Genomic DNA, 16970 nt, shown 5'->3' with positions numbered 1-16970 from the left:
TTGAGTAGACTGGCGGTTTAGGCCTGAATTGTTTACTAAAAGTGTGTAGGTTTAGTTTAAACCCCACAAGGTTGAACATCTGCTCTGACTGCCGAGAAAATAAACGGGTACTGTTGCTGTGGACAAAACTTTACCTGAATAATGACACTGACAAACTACTGCCACTGAACTAGACACAATAAAGAGATAAAAATATGCTTCGATCCAACGTGCCTGACCAATTACTTGGCCGCATTCCACATTTGAATGAATATGCATTAGAGTGGGCGTGGCTATTCTGTTTAGCGTTGACTGCTAACTCGTCAATTAGCAGCGATTTATCAATGGATTTTCTAGGAAATTACTTTTATTCGACGTTTATGTGACATTTGTTAAAATGAGTATACATAATGTAAGCGTCTCAGATTGACATCCTAATATTTGGAGAATAATGGAGGAGAAAGCTGCCTCATGTCGTCAAGGTAAAATCCCTCAGATTGTAAATTAATCACGATGTAAGCTAACGATATCATTCTATCAAAGGCTGATAACGTTAACAAAAACATACTGTGGCAGCACAGTACCAAAGACAAAACTGCTATGAAGTTTTTAAAATGATTAACTTATTAGATCAAATCAAAGAGCATGTTGCTGCAAACCATCTACTGATCTATATAAATTCTCGATCAGTGTTCCCATCCCCACATCTGTTCAACTGGGAAACCTAAAATTGTTCTAATGGGTTAACTAGTTATTAATTTTCGCCTGTCAGACAATATTTCGAGTGTAGACATGGTCTGATTGCAGCTGTGCCGTTGATGCCTCAGTGCGTTGACATTTGTGTGGGAACAGTTCATCATAGCTTTTAGCCTGTAATAAATGGACTACCTTGGGTCCAATCCTCAACGATGTCTGCCATGACATATTCTTCCTGTAGAATACGTTATTTGGTGTTTACAACAACATCAAGAAAAAACACACACAAAAAAGTCCCTTTTCACATATTCTGCACTATTTTACACCATTTTGTAAGGTAGTGTAAGCAGTGTGTCATGTCCATGCTGAAAAAAAAGAAGTTGCATTTTTACTTTTTTGGATAAATAATATATAGGCCTAATACCTCATTGTTGAATGAAAACATAAAAATGTGTGTGTGTGTACTTAATGATTTTTGTTAAAATAACAAAAGTTCAATATGTATCCTCGGACATAGGGGTGGAGCTCCAGCTCCATCAGTGTTGTTGTATTTGTTGTCTCTATGAGTTATGAGGGCATTCGATTACCTATGGTGACATTTCACTAGTGAAAATACAATTACAGATATCAAGAATTATAGTTTTTACTAGTTGAAATTCAATTGTTGATATCAAGAATTATCATTTTAACTAGTGAAAATGTAAATGCTGATATCAAGAATTAGCATTGTTACTAGTAGAAATCTAATTCCTGATATCAATAACTATTATTTTAACTAGTGAAAATTTTGTTGTTGATATCAAGAATTCATATCCTGCGAATGATTAAAAGTCAAAACGGCTTGCCTATTGCCATTCCCAGGATATAAATTGTTAATATCAAGAATTATAGTTTTTACTAGTTGAAATTCAATTGTTAATATCAAGAATTATAGTTTTTACTAGTTAAAATTCAATTGTTGATATCAAGAATGAACATTTTTACTAGTTGAAATGTAATTCCTGATATCAAAAATTGCAATTGTAACTAGTAGAAACATTATTCCTGATATCAAGAATTATCATTTTAACTAGTGAAAATTGAATTGTTGATATCAAGGATTCATATCCCGGAAATGAATAAAAGTTAAAACGGCTTGCCATAATTACCTGCATTTGTTAAGGAACAAAAGCAGATTCAGTAAATCTCACAGCAGTGAAAGTTTTTTTTTTTTGAGTGTATGTGTTGCTTGTGTCTAGTGTGGATCATGTGATGTTAGAAGTGGACTAGTTCTTTCTTAAGGTGAACTGTTGCATTATCTCTGTAGGAGCGGTGAGCTGGTACATAAGAGTCTCCAGACTGGCTGTGGCCGTGGCTATTATTAAGTCCAGACCATCAGGAGGAGCCAGACAGTTCGCTGAATCCCTGGCTGATCGACTCCGACTGCAGGATGAATGCTGGAGGTCTAAAGCTCAAGGTCTTCATGACGATCTGCTGCATCTCAGACAAGAGCTGCTGCTCACGCGCTTAATGTTCAAGACGAGGAGCAACACTGAGCCAGGACAAGGTAAGGTTTCATATCCACCTGTTTAAGACTGATGGAAAATACATGGAGATTAATAAAATCTTTTTAAAAAATCATGGAGAGTTTATGGATATTCCTATAATTAATAGCATATTCCCTAAAATATATTTCAGTACAACATATTGTTGCGACTTATTTTATACTGCAACTTAGTGTTGTCACGATACTGGAATTTCCAACTTCGATGCGATACCTTGAAAAATATCGATATTCGATATTCTGGAAAACTGACATATACTGGCATTCAGATATTTTTATCTCATAATTTTTTTATCATTTTGGTCATTTTATTGCAAGAGTTTACACACAGCACAGGGTGGCTTCATTTAAATCTTTTAACTAAATTTACAAAAGAAGACAAGTAAAAAGCCAGTAATAAAATGAGAACAAATAAACAAATTGCAAACAACAGCACAAACAATTTTCTCTTTGTCTTTTGTTTTTTGATTAACATGACAGACAGCAGCAGGTTTATTAGGCTGCTGTGCTTTTAAAGGGATGGTTCGGAGTAAAATCAACCTAGGGTCCTTTGCACCATGACCTCGAGCCAAACACCCCCCTAGAAGCCTATTTTCCCTTGGTTGAACATTATTAAAGTTAGAGCTTATTTAGAGATATCAGCCGAATGGCTTAGTGCAGGCGCTAATGCATCCAATGATGTATCTCGTAAATTACTCCACTAATAATGCCCGGAATGGCACCAAACTTCTACCGTAGTACAAATATGTTCTGTACTCATAAAACTAGGCATTGGAAAGTTTGTAAGTACATCAGGAGTTTATTTAAATAACACTTGCCTGACGGCTCATGCTACCGCTAACCCGGACACCGACGTCACTTCAGTGTTTTGGGAAAAGCACGTAAAAGTCCTGGCAGAAAGCGATGCATAAGGATGTAGTGTAACGACGCCCAGTTCCAGGAGTGCACTAATATTTTGTTGGTAGTACCAGTTTATAACAATTATTAGTTAACACTAAGTTGTCAACACTTCGGAAAAAATAATAATTCGTTGTTATACTACATCCTTATACATATAGTGTATATATTGCACATACATGTTCTAGGGATGGGCGATATGGCCTAAAAAATTTATCACGATAATTTCAGGTATTTATTGCGATAACGATACACATGACGATAAATTATTTTCTTCTGTAAAATATCAGATTATGTTATGTTTAAGTTGTGTTGTGTTTTGTTTAATTCCATTTTTCTTTATTTAAATTTCCTTTTTTATTCTTTATTAAAATTTCGTTTTTCTTTATTTAAATTTCTTTTTTTTCTTTATTTAAATTTCCTTTTTTCTTTATTTATATTTAGTTTTTCTTTATTTAAAATTCGTTTTTCTTTATTTAAATTTCGTTTTTCTTTATTTAAATTTCCTTTTTTTCTTTATTTAAATTTCGTTTTTCTTTATTTAAATTTCGTTTTTCTTTATTTAAATTTCGTTTTTTTATTTATTTAAATTTCGTTTTTATTTATTTAAATCTACCCTTTACTGTGTCAGTAATTTGTTAGTCAGAAAAATATTAGACTACATTTTTAAAAGTATTGCTTAAGTTAACAGACCTGTGTGTGTGTGTGTGTGTGTGTGTGTGTGTGTGTGTGTGTGTGTGTGTGTGTGTGTGTGTTTTATATCACTAGTGCAGTGTCCGTGCAGTGTCCGTTCTCGGAGCATATAAGCGCCACTCGCGTGAGGTGAGCAGACACACTCGGTCTCTCTCGCGCACTGTCGCTCGCTCGCGCAGTTCGTTTCGCTTTTGTCCAGTCCGGCGCCTCATATGCCGCTTCCCGCTCGCGCTGTTCTGTAGTTTCTGCAAACTTTGCATATTACGGTAGTTTGCTGCTCATCTGATTTTCTGTAACCAAACCAGTTCCAAATTGTGGAGGTAGCTCCTCGCTTAACAACAAGCTTCTCCTCAGCCTCACGTCCGCCTTCCGCCATGCTTGTTTTCACTCCGCACGTGAACAGTGAATCGGGCACGCACAAAACTACGTCATCAACTAGACTTATCGTTATTATCGCGAGGAGACAAATTTTTATCGTGGGGAGAATTTTCGGCGGTATATCGCAAACGATAAGATATCGCCCATCCCTAACATGTTCCCATATAAATGAGTATCAAGGTATTCAAGGAATGAGTTACAACAGATTTTTAGTTCCCAGCATGCTTTGCTTCTGACCGTTAAAGGAGAGTAAATGTTCATATTAAGTGTTATTTAATGTTTTACTCAATATTAATATTAATATATATGATATGCTGTGTTTTGTTTTCACAGGTCATGAGATTGCCAAAGTACTCTCTCAGGATGACCCGCAGCAGATAAAGGGTGACTCTGGCTGTGACACTGATAACAGCTCCCAGACACATATTAACATTGCTAAGGGACCATGTTTGCCTCCAACCCCTCCAAACAGTCAGAACTTTCTCCTCCAGGATAGGCAGTGGCGCCAGGACAACAGGCTGTTAAAACACATGCAGTTCCTACAGTGCCTGAGTGGCTTGCGCAGAGTTTGTGAGTCTTCTCTGTGCCGTGATGGTGACGTGGTCTGGGATTCAGTGGTGCAGCTGCTGGATTCGGTGGTGGAGGTTTTCAGGCAGGCACATGTTGGACAGCCTCTACTTCACCCAGAGCATCTGCATCATGCCACACAGGTGGTGGCACAGATCCTGGGCACTCGTCATGGGTGTTCAGTGCAACATTTTAGCCAAGTGGAAAATCTGCTGAAGGAGATGATCAGCCTGCTACTAACCAACCAGCAACTCAATGCGGTAAGAGAGAGGCTTGTGTATTGTGGGTAAAGTCAGTTGCAGACCAAACGAGAAGAGGGTTAGGTCAATATTTTTGTCAACTGGCACAGGGAGACAATAGGGCTCTAGTCATTAGGCAATATGCCAGGCTAATAATAATAATAATAATAATTCGTTACATTTATATAGCGCTTTTTCTGAGACCTCAAAGCGCTTTACATAGATGAGGGAATCTCCTCAACCACCACCGATGTGCAGCATCCACTTGGATGATGCGACGGCAGCCATATTGCGCCAGAACGCCCACCACACACCAGCTTATTGGTGGAGAGGAGACAGTGATGAAGCCAATCAGTATATGGGGATGATTAGGAGGCCATGATGGACAGAGGCCAAGGGGCAAATTTGGCCAGGATGCCGGGGTTACACCCCTACTCTTTTTTGAAGGACATCCTGGGATTTTTAATGACCACAGAGAGTCAGGACCTCGGTTTAACGTCTCATCCGAAGGACGGAGGCTAAGTAGATCTGGATGTCAATCTGCATAAATATGGTACACAGCAAAATCCCCAGTGTTAAATTAACACTGCTCAGTGTTTATATAATCCACACTCACTCAGTGTTATTAGTAACACTGAAACAGTGTTGAAGTTAATTCAATTCAATTCAATTCAAATTTATTTGTATAGCGCTTTTCACAATACACATTGTTTCAAAGCAGCTTTACAGAAAGTGCATTTCAGAAATGTACATAGAAAAATAAAGTTAGTTAATCATGTATTAATTTAGGGCATAACATCGCTGGCGTAGAGTCGTCTCTTCACAGGCGTGGAGTCGTCTCTTCACGGTTGTTTGGGCATCTGAAGTCTCCATGAGAGGCTGGATACAAACTGGAGCTGACGAACTCTGTTTACCTCGGGACTAGCGTTAATGAGATAATTAAGTGATTAACTGAGTGATGATTGAGCATTATCGAAGACACCTGATGTTAACAAGCAGAATCACTGAAATTTATTTCCATTATGGTGATCAGTGTTTGCTTTAGTTGGGCTCTTGACCTTTACGTTTTTAACTTTAGATATAGTTTGGCTGCTGTAACTGAGTTATAACTGTCAGATGAACAAAGAGAAAATGTGATCTGGTGGTGTCGGTTATTTTTTAACATAATAACTTTTTGACCTGAATCACTGATCTCATTTAGAGCCTAATCTCTGAGTTAGATTTACTTTATTGATTAGAGGAGCACTGGCCTTGTACAGTATAATAATTTTAGCATTTTCAATGTAATCCAAAGGATTTCTTAAGTTATTCTAATTAATATTACAAGCAATATTATTAATTCAATTTAACAAATTAGAATTGAGTAATAATTAATCAAATTAATTCCTTAAAGGTGGTATCAGCGATTTCAGGCCCAAACATAAATGATCACATTCATCTAATATTTCGCTAGCTGCACGCCCCATAAGCATGCTGTCAAAAAACCGCGTCTCTCTAGGTAGCCTAGGCTCTGAGATCTGCACACAAAAACAGCTGGTATCAACATCACTCAAAACCAAAATAAATAGTGTTCCAACCAATCATCGACAGGGGCGGGTGTTGTGAGGTTTTGCGCTCGTGCACGGCTGCCTATGACGGCTGCACGCGAAAACCTCACAACACCCGCCCCTGTCGGTGATTGGTTGGAACACTATTTGTTTGGGTTTTGATTGTTTGGCCAAACAGACTGAAAACAGCTGTTTTTGTGTGCAGATCTCAGAGCCTAGGCTACCTAGAGAGACGCGGTTTTTTGACAGCATGCTTATGGGGCGTGCAGCTAGCGAAATATTAGATGAATGTGATCATTTATGTTTGGGCCTGAAATCGCTGATACCACCTTTAAAAGTTAACCATTTAAAAGGAGTAAAATTTGATTTTAAGTCACCGTTATTGTGATCAGTGTTTGTTTTAGTTGGGCTCTTGACCTTAAATCATTGACTTCAGATTTTGTTTGGCTGCTGTACCTGAGTTATAACAGCCAGATGAACAAAGAGAAAAGGTGTTCTGATGGTGTTGGTTATGTTTTAACATAGGCTAATCATTATTTCACAATCATTTGACCTGAATCTCTGAACTCATATAGATCCCAATTTACTTGGGAACCTAATTTACCAATATAGGTTTACTTTATTAATTATTCTAACATGGGAGCATTGCTTAATTTACTGCATCGGTCGTAGCAGCATTGTCGGTCCTAGGGGCTGTTTACACATTGAAAAAACGTAAAACTTTTTATGTGTTTTAACCGTTCATTTACACGACAATGGTGTTTCGGGTACCTGAAAACGCAAACTTTTGAAAACGGGTTTCAAAATGCAAGTTTTTAAAATGGTCTCCGTGTAAACAACAAAAACGTGAATCTTTGAAGACGATAATGTCATGCAAATGCGTGTTACTATTCAGTCTGTAGTGTTTCATCACCATCTAATGGCCTGGCAGCAGAATACAGCATTTTTAGTCGTTTTCGCGGATCCGTGTGAATGGGGATCGTTTTGACAACTGTGTCGTCTGTACTGGGAAAACTCAAAGGAAAAACTTTGTTTTAAGCATATTGTTGTCGTGTAAACGTACCCCTAGAGAGCCACTGTCCTGCAGAGTTTAGCTCCAATCCCTTATCAAACACACCTGAATAAGCTAATCAGTTTCTTCAGGATTATTAATGCTACAGGCATGTGAGTTCCAGTGTTGGAGCTGAACTCTGCAGGACAGTGGCTCACTAGGATTGGGTGATACCCCTGATCTAGAGTGAGACAGATCAGTCTGATGTGGTCTCATTCTGCTGTTAGTTCTCAGTCCATGAAGTGCTGTCAGAGTGTCTGCTGGCTCTGGGAGGAAGTTGTGTCCTGAGAACCCCATTTATTCAACTCCTGATGTCTGAGATCCTTCAGCTAGCACAGCAGCTATGGGAAACCTGTGAGGTAAGTTATACCACACTACACATATAGATATCAAAACATTCTTCCTATTTAGGGACTTGTTTGTTAGTGGAAAAGTTTAGTGTTTTAATGCATTTTTCTAATGAAACTGAAATCAGTAAGTTACAGTATTATTGACCGTATTACTGAAGCACCTTAAAATATATTAATGACAATATTTTAAAACAAAATTGTATGTACAGTAGGTAGTCAACCAGAATGCCTATTATCGCCGCGCTGGCCAATAAACCAGTCGCATTTAATAGTCGTTCGCGAAATGACCGCCAGGTGGCGCAAAGGGACATTTTGAAAAACAGTTGCAATTGCCACATTTTGAAACGTAAGTGGGGCTAATGTCAATTAACAGTAACCTAAGGATGTAATACTACAACTATGGTAATTTCCAAATAAGCCTACAACAAACATGAAAAATAAAAAAAAGAGCTATTGACATTTGCAACCTAATATTTGGTGCAGTTGAAACTGCATGTTATAGTAATCATTTTATTATTAAATAAAGAAATAAAATTTGGTTAATGTTGTTTAAACAAACGATACGTACATATAGACTATTATTTGAACGAACAGTGAACTATTATATATCTCTGTATATCTGTAATCTGATCTATATCTTCTTATTTAAAAAAAACAAAAACAGCACAACGTATTGTAAAAAAAACTTGTTTATTATTTTAACAAGAATGAGACTGATTAAATATATATATAAAAATAAACAAACAAAACAGAATATAACAATCTTTTAGAACAAAAAAATATATATAAACAAATAGATTAGGCTATTTGTTTATATTTTTTTTTTTTTGTTCTAAAAGTTTGTTCTGTTTTGTTTGTTTATATTCCATATTGCAGACGTCGGTGGGCAACAGAAGCCTATTCATCGGGAGAGCAGCGCGATAACAAACAAACAAAAAATACCCCAAAAGACCATCATAGGCTTATCTCGCAGTCTGTGAAAATAAATTAGTTGCGATGACGCTGATTATTTTTACTATTCTATTCAGGAATGATACGAATGAAGAGTGCTTTTCTCTTGTGTGCGCACACACTGACTGCTGAACAACCGAACTTCTGGGCTTTCTAGTAAATTTGTGGTCGAGTGGTAGAACTTCAATGATGTAGATGACATGGGTTCAAATCCCGAACAAATAAGGGCTGCTGTATTTTATTTATTTTTTTATTAATGCAAAGAGATTTGTCTAGTTCTAAAACTGTTACACTATATATTTTTTTGTTGTTGTTTGCTTATATTTATAAAATACAATGACGACCATGCATTTCTATTTCACACTAAGGAACAAATAGTATCCAACAGAATGACTGAATTTACATTTGTATAATAATTCCAATCGGAATTTCAAAAGCAGTTCTGTTACAAACAGAAAAAAAAAAGAACTTTATGGGGTTGCTACGGTGGCTGAGAAGTGCAAAACAAACCACAATTCTGAAAACCAAACAACAAATTTATAAACGCAATGGACTAAAAACTAATTAACAAGTTAGAAATCACAATAACAATTCCGAAAACAAAATAACAAATCAGAATACACAACGACAAATCTGAAAACACAATAGCAAGTCAGAAAACACAACAAGTCAGACAAAACGGAAAATACTGACCGCTGATTGGACAAGACATCTGTCAATCAAGACATGCAGAAAGTACAGCCGACTGCGGCAGGAGAAAGTCGATTTGCATGTGCATGTGTAAATATTAGAACTGTATTTTTATTAAACAATAATATCAGAACCAGCGCTTCTGCTCCTGTATTGAGAGATAACATGCAGTGCGTTTCGATCCTGGTTCCAGTGGCCTTAATGCAAAAACTGGAGATTCTTTTATTGATTTTTATTTAGAAAAAAAAACCTCAGGAATTAAATAATCTAAGACTTCAGACTTGAAAAATTAACTGTATAATACATTTATACAAGTCTTTTTGTGACACTAGGTTGCACAGTTTCCACTCAGGAGCCTTTTTTTAACTTTTAAGTTCTCCAGGCATTTTCGCAACCTTCAATCCAGTCAAATCAAATGTGGTTCTCTCTGAAGCAGTTCCTATCTAATTGCAAGCATAGGCCCACATCACACTGCTGGCAGTTCCATGGGGTGCTCCTTTTGAATCGTATGCAACGATGCCGACCCATGCTATCCTGGCCTTATATCAGGGTCTGCCTCTGTCTGCCGTCTCCATCTTGTGATATTGGCGAGCGGCTACAGGATTCCTCACAGCTACGACTGTGCCGATGGCGCTCTGAGGTTGTGTTGTGGATGTGGATGGCCTGTTTACTTCTTCAGAAGTAACTAGAGAAGCCACACTGAAAAAAAATATAAGCTTGTGTTACAAACTCTATATATTCATAAATTAATTTTTTTATGAAACCATATATTAGTAACAGCAAAATTGTAAATAATAATAATAACAGTTATAAATACACACTCACACACGCATATACATAAGCACACGCACATATACATAAGCACACACACATATACACATGCACATATACATAAGCACACGCACATATACATAAGCACACGCACATATACATAAGCACACACACATATACACATGCACATATACATAAGCACACGCACATATACATAAGCACACACACATATACACATGCACATATACATAAGCACACGCACATATACATAAGCACACACACATATACACATGCACATATACATAAGCACACACACATATACACATGCACATATACATAAGCACACACACATATACACGCACATATACATAAGCACACACACATATACACATGCACAAATATACCGAATACGCCTCCTGAATATGACTCTGAATCTGAAGAATCTCGCTCCGCCTTCTCCCAAGTCTCGTCAAAATTCATCCCAAGCGCCTCCTCTGTTTGTTTATTTTATTATTTCATGTTGTAAAACTCTTTAACCTGCTGCGTTGCTCGTATCTCTCCTTTCAAATCCTTCCTTCTCGCTCTCCCCAAAAGCTGCTATGGTTTACTGAAATTACCGTAATAAAATGTATATTGCTGAAAAGCGCATGTCACACGAGCATGCCGACTTGACTTCTGTATTGTGACATATTGTGAAACAGCTTTTCTAATGTCAAAAACTATAGAGCGTCTTCTCAACAACGTCCCCAGGGACGTGCGCACCAAGCATGCACGTATTAATCCATCTCTTCCAAGAAAAACACCTTCAATCTTTCCTATCTTCCACATCTGCCGTGGCATCTTATCCTCTCCTATGAGGACGACATCTCCCACCTTCAGTGCCTCTGCCGCGGTGTTTACACAATGGTGAGCGGATCTTAGATTCATCAAGTAGTCCCTGCGCCAACCGGTCCAAAATCCATTCAACAACCTCTGACTATATTTTCATCTTTTTCCACTTTCATACAATGCTCTGTGTCTCTGAATCTGCTGTGCAGCCAATCTCGTCTTTTAACCATCTCAATCTCAGGTCTGAGGAGTTGGTCGTCCATTTCCGCAGATCCATTCCTGCAGCAGACAAGATTGCCTTGTACAATTTTTTTCCATCATGTGACCATAAACCTGTATATTAATCTGGCTTTATAAACAATGATGCTCTCATACATGTGCATGTGCATACTGTATATAATGGCTCAATAATGGTAGGGTTTTGTCTCGTGCAGAGGTCCAGAGAGGAGCTGCAGCATCCGATGGACTGGATCCACTATCAGAACTCCTTCTATGTGTTCTGGCTGCTGGAACAACTTGCACAGGACACTAATTGTAATGTAAATCAGGAGCTTGTGATCGACCTGGAAACTAAAGCATTCACTCTCGCAGATGAGTTTCCCCTGTTCTCTCTGTATATGTGGCGGATCTGTGGTCTCTTCAGGGTGGGACACCAGTGAACCAACATGGGCTGCTGTCATTCCAAATCTTTGCTCCTTTTTAAGAGCTCACTTTACATGAACTGCCTTGTCTTAAAACAATATGAATTAACTGTTTATTAATAAATAATACAAATTTTGTTTTGCTTTTTGGAAGTCTAGTGTTGATGAATGCTTGATTATAAATCATCTATAGAAGGGGTGTCAAACTCCTGAAGAGTTTAGCTCCAACCCTAATTAAACACACAATTTCCAAGCAGGTGTTTTGGATCTACACTCTGTAGGAAAGTGGCCCTCAAGGAACGGAGTTTGACACCTGATCAATAACGTGACAAAAAAGTCTTCCATGAATTTTCACAACACACTTACGTTTACATCAGGCACGTTTTCTATGGAAGAAAATGTATATGGTTCAGAAGATATTGATTCATTCACTGTGGTTGTATGGATTACTGTTAGTGAATGACAAGTTACTATTTTATGATACAGACTTTATGACAGCCGTTAAAAAATAAACTGTTGCGTGTGTAAGGCAAGGCAAGTTTATTTATATTACACATTTCATACACTATGGCAATTCAAAGTGCTTTACATAAGTAAGAACTAAGAACGTGTATGACAAAATGATTTAGAACAATTGTATTGAGGCAGGAGTGGAAGAGATGGCAGGCAGAAACACGAATATAAATGTGGTTTATTGAAAAACACGAACAAGGCAAGAACAGGAAAACCAGAGAACACAGGGAGTAGAGAAACAATCCATCCACATTACAACGACTGACCAGGAACAACGGAAACACAAGAAAGGTACTAGACCTTTCCAGGTCCTTTCCAACTGGGGACCTTTCGCATTTGAGGCGAACGTGATAACCACTACACTTTTGAAACCTGTCTTCAGGGTGCAGACAGAAATCTTCTGGTGCACTCTTGTTAAAAATAGTATAAAGGAAAAGAGAGCTAAACCCTCCTGGCGTGGCAAACAGTTTAAATTTTCTGTCAGAATCCGACCACTGCTTCTACTCAGTTTCGAACCAATGACCTTTTGCATGTTAGGCAAACGCGATGACCACTACACTACAGAAACCTAATGGTCCATTGTATGTGCTTTTTTCGAAGATGGCTCCGTCCCATAACCTGCCCTGCAAGCAGTGTGACAGTCTGTGCATTCCACAAACCTCATTCGGCATGGCAGTCTGCCTACAGCTCCTTGGTACGATGGCCTTCACCCTTCTCAAAATAAAGGACTTTGTAGCGAATTTCTGCATGTATATTAAAAACAGCTCCACTTGTTTCCACCCAGTTTTGAGCTGGGGACCTTTCGCGTGTAAAGCGAACGTGATAACCACTACACTACGGAAACTTCAGTTGGAAACAGTCCGACCTCTTCTAGCGTACGCTTGTTCAAAAGCGACTGAGACGATAGACTGCCCAGTGTTCTTAAAATGGCAAAAATCTGCTATTTTTGTTGGCAGACCAAACATTTTGCATACCCTTGCTGAGCATGGTGGCATGTGCGTGGGAGCACATTGTCCCAGCTTCTCATAGGTAGATGAGTTGAATCAGGTGTGTTTGATTAGGGAGACAGAAAACGTGCAGTGTTGGGGGTCCTTCAGGACAGGTTTGGGAACCACTGCTGTAGAGTAATAAAACATGTTTGGTCTACCACCAAAAAGAGCAGCTTTTTGCCATTTTAAGAACACTGGGCAGTCTATCGTCTCAGTTGCTTTTGAACAAGTGTACAACTGTACAAAGTCCTTACCTGCTGGCCCAACCTGCTGCGGTTCTTCGGAGCAAGCCGCAAAAAGTCCTCTGTTTTTTTAACAAACGCATTTTGCTCTGCTGTGAGCAGGGCATCCAAAAATACCAGAAACTCGTAAATGTTCCCCTCCACGGAAATCTTTAGTAAAAGGCGAAAGATTTATGCGTGAATGAAAAGAAACTCGAGCTATACCCATGAGACGTTGGGACAATGTGCTCCCACGCATATGCCACCATGCTCAGCAAGGGTAATGTCTGGTGCAGGCTCCTCCGACCCAGCTCTTTTTCGTTTCTTTTTTTAAAAATGCAAAGGATTATGAGGTTTCTGTAGTGTAGTGGTCATCACGTTCGCCTAACACGCAAAAGGTCCTCGGTTCGAAAAGGTCCTCGGTTCCAAACAAATCCACATGCGAACCTCTCGCATACGAACACCACGAGTGTCGATCTATTTCCGCCGGCCAGAAACAAACGCACCAACTATTCTCATTCCTACCACTGATCTTTATACTTGGCAAACCACACTCCCTTGATGTCACCCGCTACTAGTGATGTGACATTTGAACCGAGGCGTCGGAGCGTGTGTCGAGAAAAAGTGGGCGTGCCAGATGAAGCCGCGATTCGAGGCTTGTGTTGTTAACGTGAAAATCACGTGACTAATGACAAACGAGGCCTCGGTTTGTGTGGATACGTCATCGGTTCGGTCTGAGTGTCGCTTCCGGATAAAATGCGGTTCGAAACTCGCACCACCTTGTGGGTGTTGTCAGGAGTAGAAGAAGCAGTTGTAGTAGTGTCAGAGAGTCAGAGAGTTAGAAAACTATCATTGTCAGTGTCAGTGTCGTTATTGTGTCATTATGTGAGGGCTGTATATTATTACATTATCAGGTTAGAATAGTTGTAGTATATTATAGTAGGCCTAGCTATATTATAGTCTTGTTATATTAATTAGATAAGATTATTTGGATTGCTCTGGATTTTTGGATCTGGACTGGACTGCTTTTTGATTTGGATTGCCCTTTTGGATTTGTTTGCTTTTTGTGACTCTTCCTTTTTCCTGGTAATGGAGCAGCAAGAAAGAGGGAATCCTCCGCTGTCTGGGCTCAACAGAAGCATCAGTATCCTCATTTATACCAGCTGGCATTTTTATGTCCCCCTGCATCCTCTGTTCCTTGTGAAAGAATCTTTTCCAAGGCTAGAGAGATTTTGTCCAAGAAGAGGAATCATCTAAACCCCAACACACTTGAAATAATTCTGTTTCTCAATTAAACATCTATTGTAATCCTTCCTTCCGGACTATTCTGATGCAGTTTACTTTAATCTGCTATCTATAATCTGCTAAATGAATAAATGTACTTTATTACACTCCCTCTAACATAAGCACTGCACTCAACACAGTGTCACTATTGTTGTTCATACTGTCACTATCCAAACAATTTATGAATAATTAATTAACTGTGTGTGTGACTCGGCACAAGTAAATTCAGACAGAGAAAGATACATATTTTATATTATACACACAGTAATGGACAAATGTCATGTCTTTTTATTATTGCAAATGAAAGGTTACAGACATCAACAGTGAGTACAAAATAAATAAATAAATAAATATTTTTATTTATAAAAATATTTTATAAAATATAAATTTAAATATAATTATACAAATAAATATAAATATTTATTTGTATATTTACATTACAAATAAATGTTTTATTTATAAAAGTATTTTTATAAAATATGCATTGGGAGGGAGGGAAGGGAGGGAGGGGAGGGAGGGGGGGGAGGGGGGGGGGCGCGACACTGGTTCAGAATGAATTAATTTGTCTGCTATTTCTTTGCACAGTAGCTAGGTGTCACTAGTGAGCAATGCTGAATGAAGCTTCGAGTAATGAACCTTTGGCTGAAGCAATGGGCTGCGAGGTCTCAGTGGTTCAGGAAGCCTCATTTTGCCATCACTACCCTTGATGTCACCCGCTACATTATTAAACAAACTCAAAACACTGGGGAATCTCTGGAACAGAAACAAAACAACCAACATATGATGAGGACAAATAAAGAACTGAACGAAACCCAGGGCTTAAATACACACCAAACAAGAGGAACTAATGAGACACACCTGAACAGAACTAACTCAATCACTAGGTAACCATAGAAACAAACAGTTGGGGGACGAGGAAGATAGAACTAATTAACAGATTAGAAGAACAAAGAAACTCAAACATGAACAAAATTGAGAAACATTGTACGTTTACACGACAACGATATGCTTAAAACGGAGAGGTTTTTCCATGTACAGACGACACTCCCACATAGCTACATTGCTTTTCACGCTCATGTTTGTTAAAATCTTCTAAATGATTGTTATAATATTGCTGGATCTCATGCTGCAGTGACACAGGGTTTGTGATGTGAATATATTAATGGAACAACCCAATTGTTAGATTCAAAAGACATCAGTGAATCAGTCTATTTCATGATAGTTATAAAACCATCAACAGGTAACCATCATCACCTGATCTCTTTTCACTTTAGCTTTCTTTGCTGCTGCAAATGTGTTTGACAAATACTGCCACAGTGACCAATAAAGACAAAAGATATAATAAGAGTTAAGAGCCCAACTAATGGAAACACTGATCACCGTTATTGTGACTTCAAATGAAACATTAGAGTTAAACCTCTGTTAATTCTCAATAAATACTTCTGTAGACGTCTGCCAGAAATAAAGTCAGTCTGGTTAATAAGTGAAGCTGGTAATGCTGTTTGTGGAGTTGTTTAATCCTCCTCTGCTGAGATCTTCACAGATTTAATGTCTTCTTTTCTCTTCAGTTGATTTCATCTTAGACTGTGTCTGAAGTCAGTTGTAGTTCTTGTGTTTCTGCTCGTCTCTTTTTCTGTTCTCTTCTTTCCTTCAGTGATTCTGTGTGTTAAAATGCTTATTAAGGCTGAGATGACTTCATATTTAATATACACAGATTGTGTGGCTCAGATAAGGTCCAGTTCTGGTTTATTTCTTTGCTCTTGGCTGACATGTGGCCACTCAAGGGCCGTCATTCCACGTTGCATGTGGGCCAGATCATCTTTCCACGTGTGCCAGATGTGGGCCGGATCTGGGATGTCAAAATGTTGCTACGTGGGCTATTGTCAAAACGATCCCCGAAAACGACTAAAAATGCTGTATTCTGCTGCCAGGCCATTAGATGGCGATGAAACAAGAACACGTAATACGCCTGTGCATGATGTCATCATCCTCAGAGATTCACGTTTTTGTTGTTTACACTGAGACCATTTTCAAAAAGTTGCACTTTAAAGGAGAACTCCGGTCAATTTTAACATTGAGCTCATTTTTTTGTCAATTTGGAGTGCTGTCAGTACAGAGAACACCGTGTTACACCGTGTCTAC

The 16970-nt window shown here is 38.4% G+C and overlaps 1 protein-coding gene across 2 annotated transcripts; it reads left to right on the top strand.

Moving 5' to 3' along the window:
* Positions 1-291: 291 nt before the first annotated feature.
* Positions 292-11901, top strand: mei4 (meiosis-specific, MEI4 homolog). 2 transcript variants are annotated; one of them, XM_079887613.1, is made up of 5 exons: positions 292-461; positions 1985-2221; positions 4520-5013; positions 7818-7949; positions 11615-11901. In XM_079887613.1, exons 1-5 carry the CDS (start codon positions 431-433, stop codon positions 11837-11839), a joined length of 1119 nt encoding a protein of 372 aa, XP_079743739.1. In that variant the 5' UTR covers positions 292-430; the 3' UTR covers positions 11840-11901. The 2 variants fall into 2 exon arrangements, with proteins under 2 accessions (XP_079743739.1, XP_079743738.1); XM_079887612.1 differs by having other exon boundaries at positions 1982-2221.
* Positions 11902-16970: the final 5069 nt, after the last annotated feature.

Source organism: Squalius cephalus (genome assembly GCF_949319135.1).
Source record: "Squalius cephalus genome assembly, chromosome: 12".
Lineage (NCBI taxonomy): Eukaryota > Metazoa > Chordata > Actinopteri > Cypriniformes > Leuciscidae > Squalius > Squalius cephalus.
The sequence above is the reverse complement of the archived record's forward strand: the minus strand, read 5'-3'. Positions and strand labels throughout refer to the sequence as shown.

Coding starts and splice junctions, on each gene's coding strand:
- mei4 (XM_079887612.1), top strand. CDS start 431: ATGGAGGAGAAAGCTGCCTCATGTCGTCAAG. Junction 5,014..7,817: donor CCAACCAGCAACTCAATGCG/GTAAGAGAGAGG, acceptor TTCTGCTGTTAG/TTCTCAGTCCATGAAGTGCT. Junction 7,950..11,614: donor AGCTATGGGAAACCTGTGAG/GTAAGTTATACC, acceptor TGTCTCGTGCAG/AGGTCCAGAGAGGAGCTGCA.